The sequence below is a fragment of the Salvelinus fontinalis genome, chromosome 29 (genome assembly GCF_029448725.1).
Source record: "Salvelinus fontinalis isolate EN_2023a chromosome 29, ASM2944872v1, whole genome shotgun sequence".
In the NCBI taxonomy this organism is placed as follows: domain Eukaryota; kingdom Metazoa; phylum Chordata; class Actinopteri; order Salmoniformes; family Salmonidae; genus Salvelinus; species Salvelinus fontinalis.
This window is the reverse complement of record NC_074693.1, coordinates 42,774,357-42,792,803: the sequence shown is the minus strand read 5'-3', so window position 1 is coordinate 42,792,803 and position 18,447 is coordinate 42,774,357. Positions and strand designations below refer to the sequence as shown.

Below are 18,447 nucleotides of genomic sequence, written 5' to 3'. Positions count from 1 at the left end.
AGACCTGGACTAAAGCATCCGCCAACTCCTGGACAGTCTGTGGTGCAACGTGGTGTTGGTGGATGGAGCGAGACATGATGTCCCAGATGTGCTCAATTGGATTCAGGTCTGGGGAACGGGCGGGCCAGTCCATAGCATCAATGATTTCCTCTTGCAGGAACTGCTGACACACTCCAGCCACATGAGGTCTAGCATTGTCTTGCATTAGGAGGAACCCAGAGCCAACCGCACCAGCATATGGTCTCACAAGGGGTCTGAGTATCTCATCTCGGTACCTAATGGCAGTCAGGCTACCTCTGGCGAGCACATGGAGGGCTGTGCGGCCCCCCAAAGAAATGCCACCCCACACCATGACTGACCCACCGCCAAACCGGTCATGCTGGAGGATGTTGCAGGCAGCAGAATGTTCTCCACGGCGTCTCCAGACTCTGTCACGTCTGTCACATGTGCTCAGTGTGAACCTGCTTTCATCTGTGAAGAGCACAGGGCGCCAGTGGTAAATTTGCCAATCTTGGTGTTCTCTGGCAAATGCCAAACTTCCTGCACGGTGTTGGGCTGTAAGCACAACCCCCACCTGTGGACGTCGGGCCTTCATACCACCCTAATGGAGTCTGTTTCTGACCGTTTGAGCAGACACATGCACATTTGTGGCCTGCTGGAGGTCAATTTGCAGGCCTCTGGCAGTGCTCCTCCTTGCACAAAGGCGGAGGTAGCGGTCCTGCTGCTGGGTTGTTGCCCTCCTACGGCCTCCTCCACGTCTCCTGATGTACTGGCCTGTCTCCTGGCAGCGCCTCCATGCTCTGGACACTACGCTGACAGACACAGCAAACCTTCTTGCCACAGCTCGCATTGATGTGCAATCCTGGATGAGCTGCACTACCTGAGCCACTTGTGTGGGTTGTAGACTCCGTCTCATGCTACCACTAGAGTGAAAGCACCGCCAGCATTCAAAAGTGACCAAAACATCAGCCAGGAAGCATAGGAACTGAGAAGTGGTCTGTGGTCACCACTTGCAGAACCACTCCTTTATTGGGGGTCTTGCTAATGGCCTATAATTTCCACCTTTTGTCTATTCCATTTGCACAACAGCATGTGAAATTTATTGTCAATCAGTGTTGCTTCCTAAGTGGACAGTTTGATTTCACAGAAGTGTGATTGACTTGGAGTTACATTGTGTTGTTTAAGTGTTCCCTTTATTTTTCTGAGCAGTGTATTTATTTTTTTAAGTTGGGTGTACTACTTACTGAGCGATCTCCAGCGAGCCTTTTTGGAAAAGAGTGTCTCGACTCGACACATTCCGACAAGCAGCCAGGGTTGAATCATTTTCCACAACTCCACAGTAATCACATTTCCTGGTTAGAGTTGAACGGATGTGTGGACATGTTCTGCCGAACCCGATGCCCTGGCTGCTGCTGTACAGTCATTGTTGGGGAGTGAAACATGACCGACATTAACCCACGTAACAGCTCGGGCAAACTCCATTTGATATGGATTTAAGCTCAGGCCTTGTAAGCATTTCATATGAGGTTAAGCTGTCTTCTATTTGAGTGTCTTGCATGGATTTCAATTGGAATCGACTTCAGTTCGCTGATGCTTTGGCTGTTGCGTTGTCATCATCAGGGAGAGAGAGATATATGACCCTATATTAACCCTAGCATCACTGCTCTGAAGCTCACACAAAAAGACCTAATCATTTACATTTCCTTTCATTGCACTTGCATTTGAATATCCTGCATGAAACTGCAAAAATTATTTAGAAATTGATTTTTTTCCTCCCTGTGACATTTTTTGGAGATGAGGTCCATGAAATTGCTATGACAAAACCTCTCGCTCACTGTATTGCGTGAAGTTTTATCCAAATTGGATCAAATTAAACTTTTTAGCTGAAAATCAACCATTTAGGGTGCTGTATCCAAATTTAATTTCCTCTTCTCCCTCCAGGTTAGGTGTTTTGGCTAACCCTGATGCTGTTGTGTCCTCTCCCGTACCTCAGTTGTCCATACCCATCAACAGTCATTTTCAGATAGTGCGACGTAAGTGAACATATGGTTTGTCTAAGTTCTCCTTTGAGACTGAATTCCATGCAGTTTGTAATGCAGCCTAAGTAAATGATTTGGAAATGAACTTCCGACAGGCTAGTTTTCCGAGATTTTTATATGATATTGTTGTGCTTCCAGTCACGAATCAGTTATTTGTGATGCAGAGCCCCTCTCTCCTCAAAATCCTGCAGGCATTTCACTTCACATTCCTTAACTCCTTACCACGGGAGCAGTATTTACTCAAGGTTATTGCTTGTCGTAGTGTGCAACAAGTCCAAAGCGCTTTCTTTCCTCTTGCTAGACAGCATTAAAAGTCAACAGCTAGTAGCAAGAGCCTATTGGAACCTTCTCACGACATAATCCCCCCCCCCCCTCTTTTTAACCGCTTTATTTCAGAGGCCGAAGAAGCGCTGTTCATTGACTTACCATTAAAAAGTAAGTATTTTCTCCTCATACTTCCATTAAAAAAAAAAAATGTGCATCCGTCTTGATAGGAATTGTTTCTAATGGAGATTTACTGTAAACAACGGATTAGGTTGTTTCTACCCTTTTTATAATACGAGCATATGTGCAAGACCAGTGTTGTGGCAACAATACTACAATAAAAACATTTCAGTCTGTTGTTACAGCACTCTACATTCAATTTGGCTACATTTTTAGAGCATGCAATGCCCTGAGCTCCATGTCTGGATGTGTCTGCAGCATTATTTGGTTGCAAAAGTTGGCCGTGAGTTGCCTATGGCAATGGTGCAATCTGCACTCGGTTGAAGTGGGTCACTGTTTCCAAAATCACTGTTTACCTCATTTTGTGCTTAGTGGGTAGACATGCATGTAGACGTGGGTATTGTCTCCATGGTTGTGGTGAGTGAGTCAATGGTATATTTGTGGCGACTGGAACTCATTTATCCATGTGTTGTCTGCATGTCACTCCTGCCCGTGTCACACACTATGTCCAGCAATAATTGCCCCTTGGGAATAAAGTGTTTTGAATTGAATGGGTCTGTGGTGGCCGTAAGGTGAGTCCAATGGTGAATGTGTGTTTGTTTGAATGAATCTGTCTTTCTCCCTGCACCTGCAGCTTGCATTAGGATTCGTGTCAGAGGGGAGAAAGCCCCAGAGCTGGTGCTGGAGTTACAGGACGATGAGCGCAGCCAGTCTTTCTTCTCCCAGGTGAAGAGAGCCAAGCAACAAGGTGAGCCAGTCTCTCTCTTTTTCTCCTCTCTCACACTGCTCAACATTACCGAACTTACGTCCCTACTCCCTTGGGCATGTATTATTCACTTGCACTGCTTCATGTTACTGATATATCTCTACATTCTCTTCTCTCACGTCGAACCCATGCCTGCCTGTGACATTCCTCAGATATGTTTAAGCTCTGGGGAAGAGTCTACCAAGGGGATGGGGCGGGGGCAGAAAGGGGCGGTTACCTTCGGTCGCACAGCCTTAGCCATTATAAATGCAGGTTCTGGAGCAGTTTGGCTAGATGGGCGATAGTAACTGTTCAATATGACAACCTGCCCTTTAAGTTTTGAACAGTTCCTGTCCGTGTCAATGGTTGCCTTGGCATCGCTGGTTAATAATTGAGAAAGCCCACTGTAATGAGGTCACACTGATACATTGTCCCAAATGGCACCTTATTCCCTATATAGTGCACTGGTTTTGACTTGGGCCCATAGGCTGGACTATGTAAGGAGTAAGGGTCCCGTTTGGGACGGCGTGTCACAGCGAGCTTGTAAAAATATAGCAACACAGCCTCTTACATCAACCAGCTCCTTCATAGTGGCCATAGTTTCAAGATACCACCCAAACTGCCCACGCGCTGTCTGTCTGACTGTCTCAAGTGGCACCCTATTCCATGCACAAATTTTGACAAATTTTGACCACTGGATCCCCATTAGCTTTTGCAGAAGCAGCAGCTACTCTTGCTGTCCACAAAAAACACAGAACATGGAAAGTAACAAAACACTGATGGACCGATAGACAAGGAATGTCACACAAATTAACCTCAAATTACCCCTTTTTCCCCCCAATTTCGTGGTATCCAATTGTCCCTTCACTGCAAACTCCCGTATGGACTCGGGAGAGGTGAAGGTCGAGAGCCGTGCGTCCTACGAAACATGACCCAGCCAAGCCGCACTGCTTCTTGACACAATGCCCGCGCTTAACCCGGAAGCCAGCCGCACCAATGTGTCGGAGGAAACACCGTACACCTGGCGACCGTGTCAGCGTGCACTGCGCCCGGCCCGCCACAGGAGTCGTTAGAGCGCGATGGGACAAGTACATTCCGGCCGGCCAAACCCTCCCCTAATCCGGACGACGCTGGGCCAATTGTGCGCCGCCCCATGGGTCTCCCGGTCACGGCCGGCTGCAACAGAGCCTGGACTCAAACCAGGATCTCTAGTGGCACAGCTAGCACTGCGAGGCAGTGCCTTAGACCACTGCACCACTCGGGAGGCGTAATACATTTTTTTTAAAGGTAATTGTTCTGTTTGCTTGAGTAATTGGAAGGGAGTTCCATGCAATCATAGCTCTGTATAAAACTGTGCGTTTCTGTGAATTTGTTTTGGACTTGGACTGTGAAGAGACCCCTGGTTGCATGTCTTATGTTTTGGTATCTGAGCTGAATGTTATTTGAGTTTGCAGACAATCTGGAATTTGTCACAGTAACATTTCTCATGTTGTTGATATTAGTTCTTTATGTGCAGTTAAGGGCAAGGCGTTCTGCTCTGTTTTGAGCTAGCTGCAGCGTTGCTTGGTCTTTCGTTGCAGCACTTGACAATATTACAGGACAGTAATCGAGTTGGGACAAGATCAGCGCCTGAACAACTAGTACAGTTGATTTTTGTGTCAAAACGCAGAACATCTTTTTATAACAGACACCCCTCCCCATCTTCACAACAACTTTGTCAGTGTGAGTTGCCTATGACAATTGGCCATCCAATGATATACTTAGGAGTTTAAGTCAGTGCAGTACAAGTACAAGCCCTTCTCTAAATGCATGCTGAAAGTCAGTAGTTAACTTGTGCCTTGAAAAATTGCAGGCAGCAAACTGATTGGGTGGCTGTTAGAGCCAGCAAAAAGTGCTTTACTTTTTTTAGGCAGTGGAATTCCTTTAGCTTCCTTCCAGGCCTGTGGATACACACACTTCTTTAGGCTTTGGTTAAAAATATAGCAAATAGTGATGGTTAAAAATATAGCAAATAGTGATGGCAATACAGTCTGCTACCATTCTCAATAGTTGCCCATCAAGGTTGTCTATACCTGGTGCCTTATCATTATTGATTGATAACAATAGTTTTTCGACATGTGCCACACTAACTTGACCAAATTCAAAACAGCAATCCTTCTCTTTCATTATTCAATCTTTTACCGTAGAACTTAAATTTAAGTTTTATTCGCGCTTAAATCACTGAACCCAACAGGCTTTTATTTGAGTCAGGCTTTTTTTTCATAAAGCACACAGCTTTTGCTCATTTGCATAGTACATGTTTTAATTCCATCAATTACAGTTTCTCTTCCAGCATTTAAATGACTTTCTTAATTTCCTGCAATAATGTGTTGTCATTTACACATTGTCAGGTTTATTTTGTCTCTTTCGGGAAGATACATTTTCTTCCTTGACAGAATAATTATTCTCATGTTTGACTGCATTTTTCCCAGCTGATTTTCTGGGTCTGTACTCCCGAAGTTGTTGACTGTTTTTGTGTTGGCCAGTTAGCTACATGTCTATGGCTAGCTATCAGTTCTCAGCTGTTAGCAGCGAATGGCTAGCGGTTTCTTACTGGTGATAGAAATGGATGATTGACATTTTTCTGTTGGCATTACTGAATTATTTAATGTAACAAATCAAACCTTAAACCTCGTCAACAATTTGTTTAGACTCACCGTTTATTTGAAACGGCCGTTTATTTACTGAGATGTGTGCCGTTGCACGGCAATTTAAAGGTCAGGTGGCTATTTGAGACTGCGTTTAATTGAAGTTTTACAGTGTACGAAAATATGATGGTTCACTGTAACATTGTAATTTCACTTTACTAGTGATATAGTAATTGAAATGATTGACAATATAGAAATATTTTGTTATAAATGACCCGTGAACTTAATTTCGGGTACTCCAAAGTGTTTCTCTGTTGTGTTTTATGTAATTTATCTTTGTTTTGTCATGTCATTTCTCAATTTACAGTATATCACTCCATCAGCTGAGCAGCCTGACTTTTTTTGCCACCTCTTTTGCATCATGTTCTTTGAACCAATTTTTCAATTCATCATCAATCCAGGGAGCTTTAACAGTTCTCACTGCTAGTTTCTTAACAGGTGCATGCTTGTCAACAATAGGCATTAATCATTTGACAAATACTTCCAGTGCTGCATCTGGATTCACTTGATACTTCCAGTGCTGCATCTGGATTCACTTGATACTTCCAGTGCTGCATCTGGATTCACTTGATACTTCCAGTGCTGCATCTGGATTCACTTGATACTTCCAGTGCTGCATCTGGATTCACTTGATACTTCCAGTGCTGCATCTGGATTCACTTGATACTTCCAGTGCTGCATCTGGATTCACTTGATACTTCCAGTGCTGCATCTGGATTCACTTGATACTTCCAGTGCTGCATCTGGATTCACTTGATACTTCCAGTGCTGCATCTGGATTCACTTCATACTTCCAGTTCTGCATCTGGATTCACTTCATACTTCCAGTGCTACACCTGGATTCACTTCATTACACTTCAGACCAACAAACATTTTTCACATCTTCAACAAAAGAATCCTGAGAACATTTTGTATGATCTCTTTTAAATTACTTGAGGCCAAACCTTTGGTACTTTGGCTTTCCGTGTTATTGCCACAATGTTATGGTCACTCCAGCCAATGGAAACTGATATTGCTTTGAAGCAAAGCTCTGCAGATCAATAGAAGGGAATGTCACAGATCCAATATTGGTATGCACTCTAGTTTGTTGAGTGATAACCTGAGTCATATTACAGGCATTAGTCACAGTTAGACTCTTCCTCTTGAGAGGACAGCTAGTTGCTAACCAGTCAATGTTCATTTTACCCAGAAAATGGACCTCTCTTAACATCACACACATTATCCAAATATTGACTGTTAGCACTTGGTGGCCTATAACAGCACCCCAAAAGAAGAAGCTTTAGATGAGGCAGGTGAACTGCAACCACAACACTTGAACAACATTCAACATGAGATCCTCTCTAAGCTTTACAAGAATATTGCTCTGAACATATCTAGCGACATCTCCCCCATAGGCATTCCTGTCTTTTCTGTAGATGTTATATCTTTGTATTGCTAATGCTGTATCATCAAAGGAATTATTTGAGTTTCAGAGATGGCTAGTATATGAATGTTATCCAGTGTCAGCAAGTTATTGATTTCATGAACCTTATTTCTAAGGCTGCATATATGGGCCTTAGCACTCCTTGGTAGTTAATCGGAGCTAGACATAATACGGAGAGAAAATACATTTGTTTGGCTCTCTCATTCTTCCCAGGCCTTTGGTGAGGGAGGGTGGACAATGAGCATGTCTTTGTCAATGTAAGCAATGTTCCCATGCTCACTGGCAGCTTTCTTAGCTGGGATAAGTTATTTCCGCCTCTGGTGCACAGCTTCAGAGAAGTCCTGGTTGAGGAAGATGTTGGTTCCTCTCAAGATCTTGGCTCTCCCCAGAACAGCCATTTTGTCTTTATACCTCAGGAACTTGACCACTATTGGCATGGGTCTGTCACCTAGGCTGGACCTGTAAGCGCGCTCCACTTCAATCTTCGTATGATCCATCTGCAGCTTTTCACTGAGCATTTTTCTTCATACGGCCCAGTTCTCATATGAAGACTCTGGAATGCCATCCACAACGATCTTATTCCTCCTGGATTGTCCCTCAAGATAGTCTGTTTTCCCAGTCATTGTAATAATGATTCACAGAAACTGCTGATGTCAGCTTGAGATGGTCAATAGAAACAAGATGGCAAATTTCATAGAAAAATGGTTTGGATCCTTTTGAAGGGAGTAGTGATATTGCTATTGCATTTCTCCTTAGATCCACTATCCACTAAACTACATTTACTGTACTCTGAGGTCATTCTTGGAACTATACACATTTGAAAGACTACACTTATTGGTACTATGAAGGTTGCAACTTGTACAGAAATGCTGTCTTATGTAAGTCAGAACATTTATCTCTTAAGTGATCCAGCGTTGCCGTCAAACCCAAGGTTCTCTTTTTTTAATGTAATTATGTTTTTTATTTTTTTCTTCCAGTGGAGTCCAAAAGCACACAAATCAAAGTGATGGATCCCATCGTACCGGCTCCCATAATGTCGTCTCCTCGCAAAGTTTTTGCCCCAGTCCCACCCATCCCTCCACAAAGAGGGATCCACAAAGCTGTCAACTCTCATACCAAGCCCACCGGCGTACCGCCACCGCCACCGCCTCCCAACCTCAACAATAGCTCTTCAGCTAACCAGACCTGCACAGCTATGGATACAACCTGCACAGGTATGGATACATGGATAATTTAGTTTAAATTGAATGCATTTATGTAGCGCTTTTCCAGCTGCTCAAAGCGCTTGACATTGTATAGGGTAAACTCACCTTGTCCCCCACTTATGTCTAGCACCCACCTGGGTGATGGTGCTGCAGCCATTCTACATCAGCACACAATACAGTGAAGAGGTCAGGAGTGAATCAATACTTGTTGAATGTCACAGGGTTTCTCACATCTGAATCTTTCCATCTGAGCAGATAGACAGGACACAGCTCTCTCCCTGGCCACGGACTTTGGCTTTGAGGACAACTTCAACCACTCCCTCAAAGTGGAGGAGAAGAAGAACCAGCAGAATCGCATTGTGCCCCCCCGGGAAGCCCCTCCAGTTCCCCCTCTACCTCCACGTAAAGGCTCGTACACTCCCTCCAATCCTCTCCCCCCTGTTCCCATCCCCACCACCAAAGACAGAGCCTCGTCCATACAGGCTAAAGATGCTGCCTTCGTTACGCCTGCCAAAACAGAGTGAGTGGAACCAGTAGGACCGTCCCATAGTATGCCCATCCTGTTGGAGATATTTTCCCGCCTACAGAACTGTATTTGGCTTCTATTGGTGTCAGAGGGCCTCTATTTATTTCTAGAGGGCCTAGATCAGTGGTCACCAACCTCATTGAGTCAAGATCCCTTTCTGATTCTAAAATAAACGTGACTTAAAAAACATAGGCATCTGCAACATTAACCTATTAAAAAAACGTTCTGTAGCAATAATGTTTGTGCTGTAGGCTATAGGCCCAATACATTATCACTGCATATTGGCTATACTTGAATTGCCTTGCCAATGTTGTTCTTCTCAGACCATTTTGAAATTATATTGCGAAATGTTTCGTATTTGATCACACTGGTAATAGATCATTTGTTCTATTACTTGTGAGGCAAAGCTGAGCGAGCATAATAATGGGCTTTTTGTTTTGTTTTACTGGACTGGTGGCTTGCATCTGATTGTCAGTCTGAGGGGAGGGAGGGAGAGAGCAGCGGTAAGGCTGTCTCTCACCCGACTCACCGTCTCTCCACTCTCCCTCCCTTCGCTGAGGAAAAGGGGACACAGTCTTCCTTCCAGCTGATGGTCGAAATTCAAGTCGCACTGCATTATTTCTGCCTCATGCACCAATTCATGTTGTTATTCCTATGACCAGAGAAAGTCATATTTCTCGAATATATCCCCCCAAAAAAGACAAGCCGTTAATGATAACACAAGCTTATGGAAACATTTTGATATACTCATTAATTGCAGCTGTAGTGCTGGTTGTAGCGTGAGTGGAAGTAAGCAGAATGGCTTATAGAAAGTGTAAAGTGTTTACAGTGCTGAATAACTTAAACATGAACGTATGCCAAGTTCTGCCTTAAGACATATGAAATGGTTCACAATGGGAACACTTTACCTTCCTGGCCCTAAGGCTGCTGAATCAAGTGCACCTACCTCCAACAGTGCAAAACAAAAAAATAGGAACACAAGGCTTTATTGTTGGCTTTTCTATAGAAATGTTTGGTGATCGCCTACAAATGCCTTGGAGATCTCTCGATCGATCGGTTGGTGACCACTGGCCTAGTTGTTGATGTGTAGGCTCTACACCCTGCTTGGAAAATAATGATGTGGAAATACTGTGGTGATGACTTAGCTCATTTGATCTTGCAGTCTTAGGACTGCAGTGGACCGGCCCACCTCGTGGAACGACAGCCCCACCACCAACAGCATGCGGAATGCCATGTTCTCCACGCAGGCCGGCCAGAGAGAGTACCTCATTAAACACCGCCTGGGCAAGAAGGAGAAGGAGTATGTGGACATCAAGGACTTCAGGTGAGTGCCCGTTGGTTTGTGGAGGTGTTTGACCGACTGGGTTCGAACCCGGGTCTCCTGTGTGCCACAAGCGAAACACTAGGCATTACCTTGGAGAGCTAATCCGAGTATTGAGGTCTCGGCAAGGTAACATCACACAAGCGTGATTCATTGAGCCAGCTCCATTACATGTGCTCCACTGCAGTAGCCAGTTGTGATTCTGGACAGAACATTGAGGAGATCGATTGAAAGTGGTTTATAGCAGCATCACGCTTTTTAAATTCCATTCTGGTGAGATTTAATCAAATGCGCCTATTTAGTTATTATTCATTTTTCTGGAGGCTGTAGTGGGCAGGATCCTGCATTGAACAAAAAAGTACCTTCACTCACTGAACCATTGTCCCTATTCTTACCTGCAACCCTTATCAGCCAACACCCAAGCACTTAACTCACTTGTGTGTCTGTCCACTTAAGCATGTGAATGTCAATATAAGACTGTTGTGTGTGTTTCAGATTGTTTACCGGAACGTGGAATGTGAACGGCCAGTCCCCAGACAGCAGTCTAGAGCCCTGGCTGTGTTGTAACCAAGAACCTCCTGACGTCTACGCTCTGGGGTCAGTGACATGTCTATCTGAGTATCCAATGTCTTCTACACAGAATGTATGAGTGAATGAACCTGTTGTATTCATCAGTGCACACCGTTGCAAAATGTTTTGCTACGGAAAACAGAAACAAGCAACACGCTTTTCTTATCGGACAACCTCAGGTATTCCCTCCCTGCTTCAGTCTGTTTTCTTCCGTTTGGGGCCTAGTAAATACAACCCAGAATTGTGCAAATAACATACTTTTCGGAAACGGATCCTCTGAATGCCACATCATTAATGATGGATGGACTTAGTTATAACCTAAATTTCATTGCATACTCTAAAGAGTGTTTTTGTGCACTTTCCCATGCATGAGTGCTGATTGCACTTTCCGAAGCATTGAAACACTGACTTCCCTGTGCATTCTGGGTGCTGTAGTTTCCAGGAGCTCGACCTGAGCACAGAGGCCTTCTTCTATCTGGACTCGTCGAAGGAGCAGCTGTGGGTGGAGGCTGTGGAGAGAAGTCTTCACCCCAAAGCCAAGTACAAAAGGGTGAGTCAGCGAGAGGTCTCTTCTCATCTTCAGTGTAAAACAGGAATGGTTCGATCAACTAAACTAAAAATAAACTGTTTCCTAGAACATTACATTCTTGTAATTACGTAAAATAATGACAGTAATCACACACTTATCAAGAGCAGCAGATGCCCTTATCAACCTATTTTGTTCATACACAAATAGACGTAATATTATTTGGATATGAATGTCGTCCCCAATGGATGCTTTTGTCCCCGCAGGTGCGCACCATCCGACTAGTGGGCATGATGCTGGTGGTGTATGTCAACAAGGTGCACAAGAATCACATCAAAGAAGTGGCTGCAGAGCAAGTGGGAACTGGCATCATGGGAAAAATGGTACGAATGAGTCAAGTCAACCAAGAGGAAGTGTTTGTGTTCTCCTATTTCTCTAATCAACTTTATAACTTTATACCATTTTATAGGTAGGTATACAGAACATATACACTGTATTTGTGCGCAAATGTAAATGAACAGATATTTTAATGCAATATGAAATGCACTGAACAAAAATATAAACGCAATATGTAAAGTGTTCGTCCCATGTTTCATGAGCTGAAATAAAAGATCCCAGAAATGTTCTTTACGCACAAAAAGCTTATTTTGCTCAAATTCTGCGCACAAATGTGTTTGCCATCCCTGTTAGTGAGCATTTTTCATTTGCCAAGATAATCCATCCACCTGACATGTGTGGCATATCAAGAAGCTGATTAAACATCCTGATCATTACACAGGTGCACCTTGTGCTGGGAACAACTAAAGGCCACTCTAAAATGTGCAGTTTTGTCACCACACAACGTCACAGATGTCTTAAGTTTTGATGGGCTGAGCGTCTGTTGCGGGACACTTTACTGAACAAACAAATCAGTCAATCAACATGCAATGCTTTCTTTTCCCATTAGGGGAACAAGGGAGGCGTGGCGGTGCGCTTTGTGTTCCACAACACCAGCTTCTGCTTTGTCAACTCCCACCTGGCGGCCCACGTGGAGGACTTTGAGAGGAGGAACCAGGACTACAAAGACATCTGTGCCCGCATGAGCTTCCACCTGCTAGACCACCCTCCCCTCACCATCGTCAAACACGAGTCAGTCCCTTACAAGACCCATACTGTAAAGTCATAGGCATTGATCCAATGCCCACACTAACATACCACTTAGTATTTCAAGATCTAAGGGACTTACAGTAGTCGTCATTGCCCATAATACATGTAATTCTTTGAAGTAGTACTTACAAAGTGCCGTGGTGATTGTGTTATTGAATAAACAATTCTCAGGTAAAAATAATGTAATTCAACATAATTTCAAAGTAAATAGTGGACTGTAAAATAGTGTAACCATGTCACAGATTTATTTTCGTAGAGGTTTATGTTATGTGTAAACTTATGGCATTACTGTAAGACTTTACATTCTGTTGTGTTACAATGCATAACTCTTCATCCATTCTGTGGTCCAGTGTAGTGATCTGGGTAGGAGATCTGAACTACCGGTTGTTTGTGTACGATGCAGCCGAGGTCAAACAGCTCATCTCCCACAACGAACTAAGGAAGCTGCAGGAGTATGACCAGGTGAGAATATTTACACACACACACACATAATGGGTTTTTACAACTTGTTTATGCAAACAACCTAAAGTGTAAGGTTCAGCGCTGTCATAAATCGTTGACATTTAATTAAACAATACTGCACATCAATCATGTTGTCATTTAAAGTTCTGCACCGTGACAAATCGGTTACAAAAACAAAACAAAAAACAGCAACTTCGAAAAGAGTGACTAAATAAAAGTAAATATTTTTTGAGGAGTTAGGACTTCTGTATTCTGCAATAACTTTGGTGGAATCCCTCCTTGTTCTCTTTTTCTCTCTGGTTGTTTATGAGGGTTATAAATACAGGAGTTCCTCTGTCTGTCTCTAACCTTTGTTGTTGGTATATTTCTCCTCCTTCCTCTGTGTGAAGCTGAATATCCAGAGACAGACCAGGCGAGCCTTCACAGACTTCATTGAGGGAGAGATCAATTTCATGCCCACATATAAGTATGATGCCAAGACGGACCGTTGGGACTCTAGGTAAATGTACCACTGTTTCCTGATTCCTTTCCCTCCAAGTACGTACTTACAGTATATAATACCCAGAGAGTTTGGTATTTTGAGCCGTAAACTATTACTCCCCCCACCCAACAGAGTGCAAAGGAAATACCCTGTGTAGGATAGTCCTCATATGCCATAGCACCTTGGTTATTCATGATTATGTACCTAGTAAAGCCACCTTCCCAAACTTTCCGTCTCAGTAATGAAATGAGTCCTTACTCAAATATGCTGCTCAAAACAGCTGTTTGAGGCAATGTTTTTCCAGTATTGAATAGGCATGGTAGGCCCCCCTAACTAGCTTTGTTCCCCTCCTGCCTAAAATAATTTTAAGAGACCCAGGACGTTGCTTTGGGGGCCTTTGTGATTTACCTGGAAAACAATCTAAGGTATCTAGGGAGACACTGGGTTGTGTGGCATGCAACTGAACATGTTTGGAAAACATTTCAGCGGAAAGCGAAAATTACTGTTTCGTATTGGACGAGTCAACGTTGTCTATCACTGTTTCAATCTGCTGTCTTTCATTTAGTGCCCAAATGAACACGATCCTTGTGTAAGGTTAGCTGACCTTGTGCCTCTAACCACTGTCTCTGTCTGGGGTTCTCCTGCAGTGGTAAGTGTCGTGTCCCGGCGTGGTGCGACCGGATCCTGTGGAGGGGTAGTGACGTTAAGCAGCTCCACTACAGGAGCCACATGGAACTGAAGACCAGCGACCACAAGCCCGTCAGCTCCCTCTTCAGCGTAGGGGTAAGGATCATGGAGCCACTTACTCACTACATTGTCTGTCAGCGTCTGGAAATCACATCTGACTGATTGAGGTCGAGGCAATCAATGGAGGCCTCACATTCACAATAAACACATCTGCTAAGCCGAAGGAGTCCATTAAGTAAAATAGACATAAAAACCTTTAACATACTATACAGCTTATTGAGAATCATAATATAAATACATATACATTGGCTTAAAATGTGTTTATTCTCGAATAGCGTGCTTAGTTATGCTATAATGAATGAATCGGTGTTGATGGAAAATGAATCTGTGTGTAACAGGTGAAGGTGGTGAACGAGGCGCGCCACAAGAAGGTCTTTGAGGAGATTGTGCGCATGATGGACAGGATGGAGAACGAATTCCTCCCGTCTCTGTCACTGACCCACAGAGAGGTGAGTAGACAGAACATGCACACGTACAGAGCCATGACTCATCGTATTGATTTCCTGTCCAGCATGTCCTCCCCACTGACATGTTGATTCAGATAAATAATTCTCTGTTTTTGTCAGTAAGCAAGGTACATGGTCGTTTTGAATTGAATCAGGGACTTGTGCCAGGCAATTTTTTGGTCTGAATTTAAATCACTAAGAAAATTGATATAAGCCTGCCAAGATGCTTGAGTTACTTTGCACAGGTAGAATGGTATGGGCGTCTGTTTTTATTTTAAACAAATATTATTGCACTCTGGCTTACTGTGTGTCTGTCCTCTTCTCAACATCTCTCTCTTTCTCTCTCCCTCTTCTCCCGTAGTTCACCTTTAAGGACGTCAAGTTCCGCCAGCTTCAGCGGGAACGTTTTGTGATCTCCAACGACGGGCAGGTCCCCTGTCACTTTGCCTTCATTCCCAAGCTGAACGACTCGCAGTACTGCAAGAATTGGCTCCGCGCCGAGCCCAGCGAAGGCTTCCTAGAGCCCAGTGAGTCCACTTCACTTTCAGCCATGGCACCTACCTTCCACAGTGTGGGATACCTTCACACAATCCGGTGGGATACCTTCACACAATCCTTTACTCCTTCCTTGGTGGGATTTCACTGATCTGAGGATCTAATGATTCACTGATCAATCAGTTGAATAATCTCCTAGAGGAGGGAGAAGGAAGGCCTGTCCAGATACGACCTCTAGCCCCTACTCCTTAAATACGCTTTTGATACGTATACAATAAACAATATGTTGAAAGTCCTACCAAGTCTGTCAGAGGGCATGCTGCTACCATATTATTTATAGGCCTACCAATCAAATATTTTACACAAGGTGTCTAGGGGTTGTTTCGCAACTGGACCGAAGAATGCATTTGTATAGTATCTATACTCTGTCATAACCCATTGTGTGCATGTATTTTTTGTTCCCAGTGCTATCCCTCTTCAGTTAATATACCACTTGGGCTTTGTTCTTGAGGAACCAAAACAAAAGAGAACAGATTGAAACAAGGATTTTGGCCTACCTGGATTTGTTCAATAAGAAAAGCCCATGTCCACTTTCCATTGCAGAATGTTTTCCATCCCATACCCTAATGACCCCTCCCCCTCTTTGTCTCTCTTCACCAGACGAAACTTTAGAGATCTTCCTGGATGTGTATGTGAGCAAGGACTCGGTGACGCTGCTCAACTCAGGAGAGGACGCCATCGAGGACATTCTGGTGCTGCATCTGGACCGAGGCAAGGACTACTTCATCACCATCTCAGGCAACTACCTGCCCAGCTGCTTCGGTACCTCACTGGAGACCCTGTGCCGCATGAAGAAGCCCATCCGGGAGATCCCCATCACCAAGCTCATCGACCTGGTGAGTGGGACTAGTTAACGTGAAGTTACTGTAGCAACCAGGAAGGAATACTTTCGAAGTAGGTTAGGAGTGATGTACATATTGTTCCGTATTGAAGAGATGTTTGTTAAATGATATACACACACAGTACCAGTCAAAAGTTTGGACAAAACTACTCATTCAAGGGTTTTTCTTTATTTTTACTACTAGATCAAAACTATGAATTAACACAAATGGAATCATGTAGTAACCAAATAAGTGTTCAACAAATCAAAATATATTTTATGTTCTTCAAAGTAGCCACCCTTTGCCTTGATGACAGCTTTGCACACTCTTGGCATTCTCTCAACCAGCTTCATGAGGAATGCTTTTCCAACAGTCTTGAAGGAGTTCCCACATATGCTGAGCACTTGTTGGCTGCTTTTCCTTCACTCTGCAGTCCAACCCATCCCAAACCAGCTCAATTGGGTTGAGGTCAGGTGATTGTGGAGGCCAGGTCATCTGATGCAGCACTCTCATCTGATGCATCACTCTCCTTCTTGGTCATATAGCTCTTACACAGCCTGGAGGTGGGTTGGGTCATTGTCCTGTTGAAAAACAAATGATAGTCCCACTAAGCGTAAACCAGGTGGGATGGCGTATTGCTGCAGAGTGCTGTGGTAGCCATGCTGGTTAAGTGTGCCTTGAATTCTAAAAAAGCCAGACTACGGTTTGCAACTACACATGGGGACAAAGGTCGTACTTTTTGGAGGAATATCCTCTGGTCTGATGAAACAAAAATAGAACCGTAATGACCATCGTTATGTTTGGAGGAAAAAGGGGGAGGCTTGCAAGCCGAAGAACACCATCCCAACCGTAAAGCATGGGGGTGGCAGCATCATATTGTGGGAGTGCTTTGCTGCAGGAGAAACTGGTGCACTTCACAAAATAGATGGCATCACGAGGAAGGAAAATTATGTGGATATATTAAAGCAACATCTCAAGACATCAGTCAGGAAGTTAAAGCTTGGTCGCAAATGGGTCTTCAAAATGGACAAGGACCCCAAGCATACTTCCAAAGTTGTGGCAAAATGGCTTAAGGACAACAAAGTCAAGGTATTGGAGTGGCCATCACAAAGCCCTGACCTCAATACCATAGAACATTTGTGGGCAGAACTGAAAAAGCGTGTGCGAGCAAGGAGGCCTACAAACCTGACTCATTTACACCAGCTGTGTCAGGAGGAATGGGCCAAAATTCACCCAACTTATTGTGGGAAGCTTGTGGAAGGCTACCCAAAGCGTTTGACCCAAGTTAAACAATTTAAAGGCAATGCTACCAAATACTTATTGAGTGTATGTATACTTCTGACCCACTGGGAATGTGAGGAAAGAAATAAAATCTGAAGTAAATCATTCTCTCTGCTATTATTCTGACATTCCGCATTCTTAAAATAAAGTGGGGACCCTAACTGGCCTAAGACAGGGCATTTTTACTGGGATTACATGTCAGGAATTGTGAAAAACTGAGTTTAAATGTATTTGGCGAAGGTGTAAGTAAACTTCCAACTTCAACTGTAACTCTGGGTCTTCCATTCCTGTGGCGGTCCTCATGAGAGCCGGTTTCATCATAGCGCTTGATGGTTTTTGCGACTGCACTTGAAGAAACTTTAAAAGTTCTTGAAATGTTCCTCATTGACTGACATTCATGTCTTAAAGTAATGATGGACTGTCGTTTCTCTTTGCTTATTTGAGCTCTTCTAGCCATAATATGGACTTGGTCTTTCACCAAATAGGACTATCTTCTGTATACCACTCCTACCTTGACACAACACAACTGATTAGCTCAAACGTTTGAGAGAAGGCCAAGAGTGTGCAAAGCTGTCATCAAGGCAAAGGTGACTACTTTGAAGAATCTCAAATGTAATATGACACTTTTTTTGGTTACTACATGATTCCATATGTGTTATTTCATAGTTTTGATGTCCTCACTATTATTCTACAATGTAGAAAATAGTAATACATTTCTTTTTTAAACCTTGAATGAGTAGGTGTGTCCAAACCTTTGACTGGTACTGTGTTGATTTTTTAAATATTGTTATTTTTTGTTTTACCTTTATTTCACTAGCTAAGTCAGTTAAGAACAAATTCTTATTTACAATGGTGGCCTACCGAAAGTCAAAAGGCTTCCTGCGGGGACTGGGGCTGGGATTGAAAATATAGGACAAAACACACATCACGAAGAGAGACAACACGACATAAAGAGAGGCCTAAAATAACAACACAACATACATATAGTATTCATTGCCAGATTAGGTGAACTGTCAATGCAA

At 43.6% G+C, this 18,447-nt stretch overlaps 1 protein-coding gene across 3 annotated transcripts in view; it reads left to right on the top strand.

The window, feature by feature from the left end:
• Positions 1-18,447, top strand: part of ocrl (OCRL inositol polyphosphate-5-phosphatase) — a 37,695-nt gene that overhangs the window by 7,042 nt on the left and 12,206 nt on the right. For 2 of the 3 annotated variants that reach the window (XM_055889396.1, XM_055889394.1), the window contains exons 2-17: positions 1,942-2,033; positions 2,436-2,474; positions 3,118-3,231; positions 8,316-8,552; positions 8,796-9,063; positions 10,232-10,393; positions 10,886-10,987; positions 11,396-11,510; positions 11,753-11,869; positions 12,433-12,614; positions 12,983-13,094; positions 13,484-13,593; positions 14,223-14,358; positions 14,661-14,771; positions 15,130-15,295; positions 15,924-16,159. In XM_055889396.1, coding sequence (XP_055745371.1) covers positions 1,942-2,033; positions 2,436-2,474; positions 3,118-3,231; positions 8,316-8,552; positions 8,796-9,063; positions 10,232-10,393; positions 10,886-10,987; positions 11,396-11,510; positions 11,753-11,869; positions 12,433-12,614; positions 12,983-13,094; positions 13,484-13,593; positions 14,223-14,358; positions 14,661-14,771; positions 15,130-15,295; positions 15,924-16,159 — 2,299 coding nt within the window. The remainder of the gene's footprint in view (positions 1-1,941; positions 2,034-2,435; positions 2,475-3,117; positions 3,232-8,315; positions 8,553-8,795; positions 9,064-10,231; positions 10,394-10,885; positions 10,988-11,395; positions 11,511-11,752; positions 11,870-12,432; positions 12,615-12,982; positions 13,095-13,483; positions 13,594-14,222; positions 14,359-14,660; positions 14,772-15,129; positions 15,296-15,923; positions 16,160-18,447) is intronic. The other variant, XM_055889395.1, reaches the window with a different exon arrangement.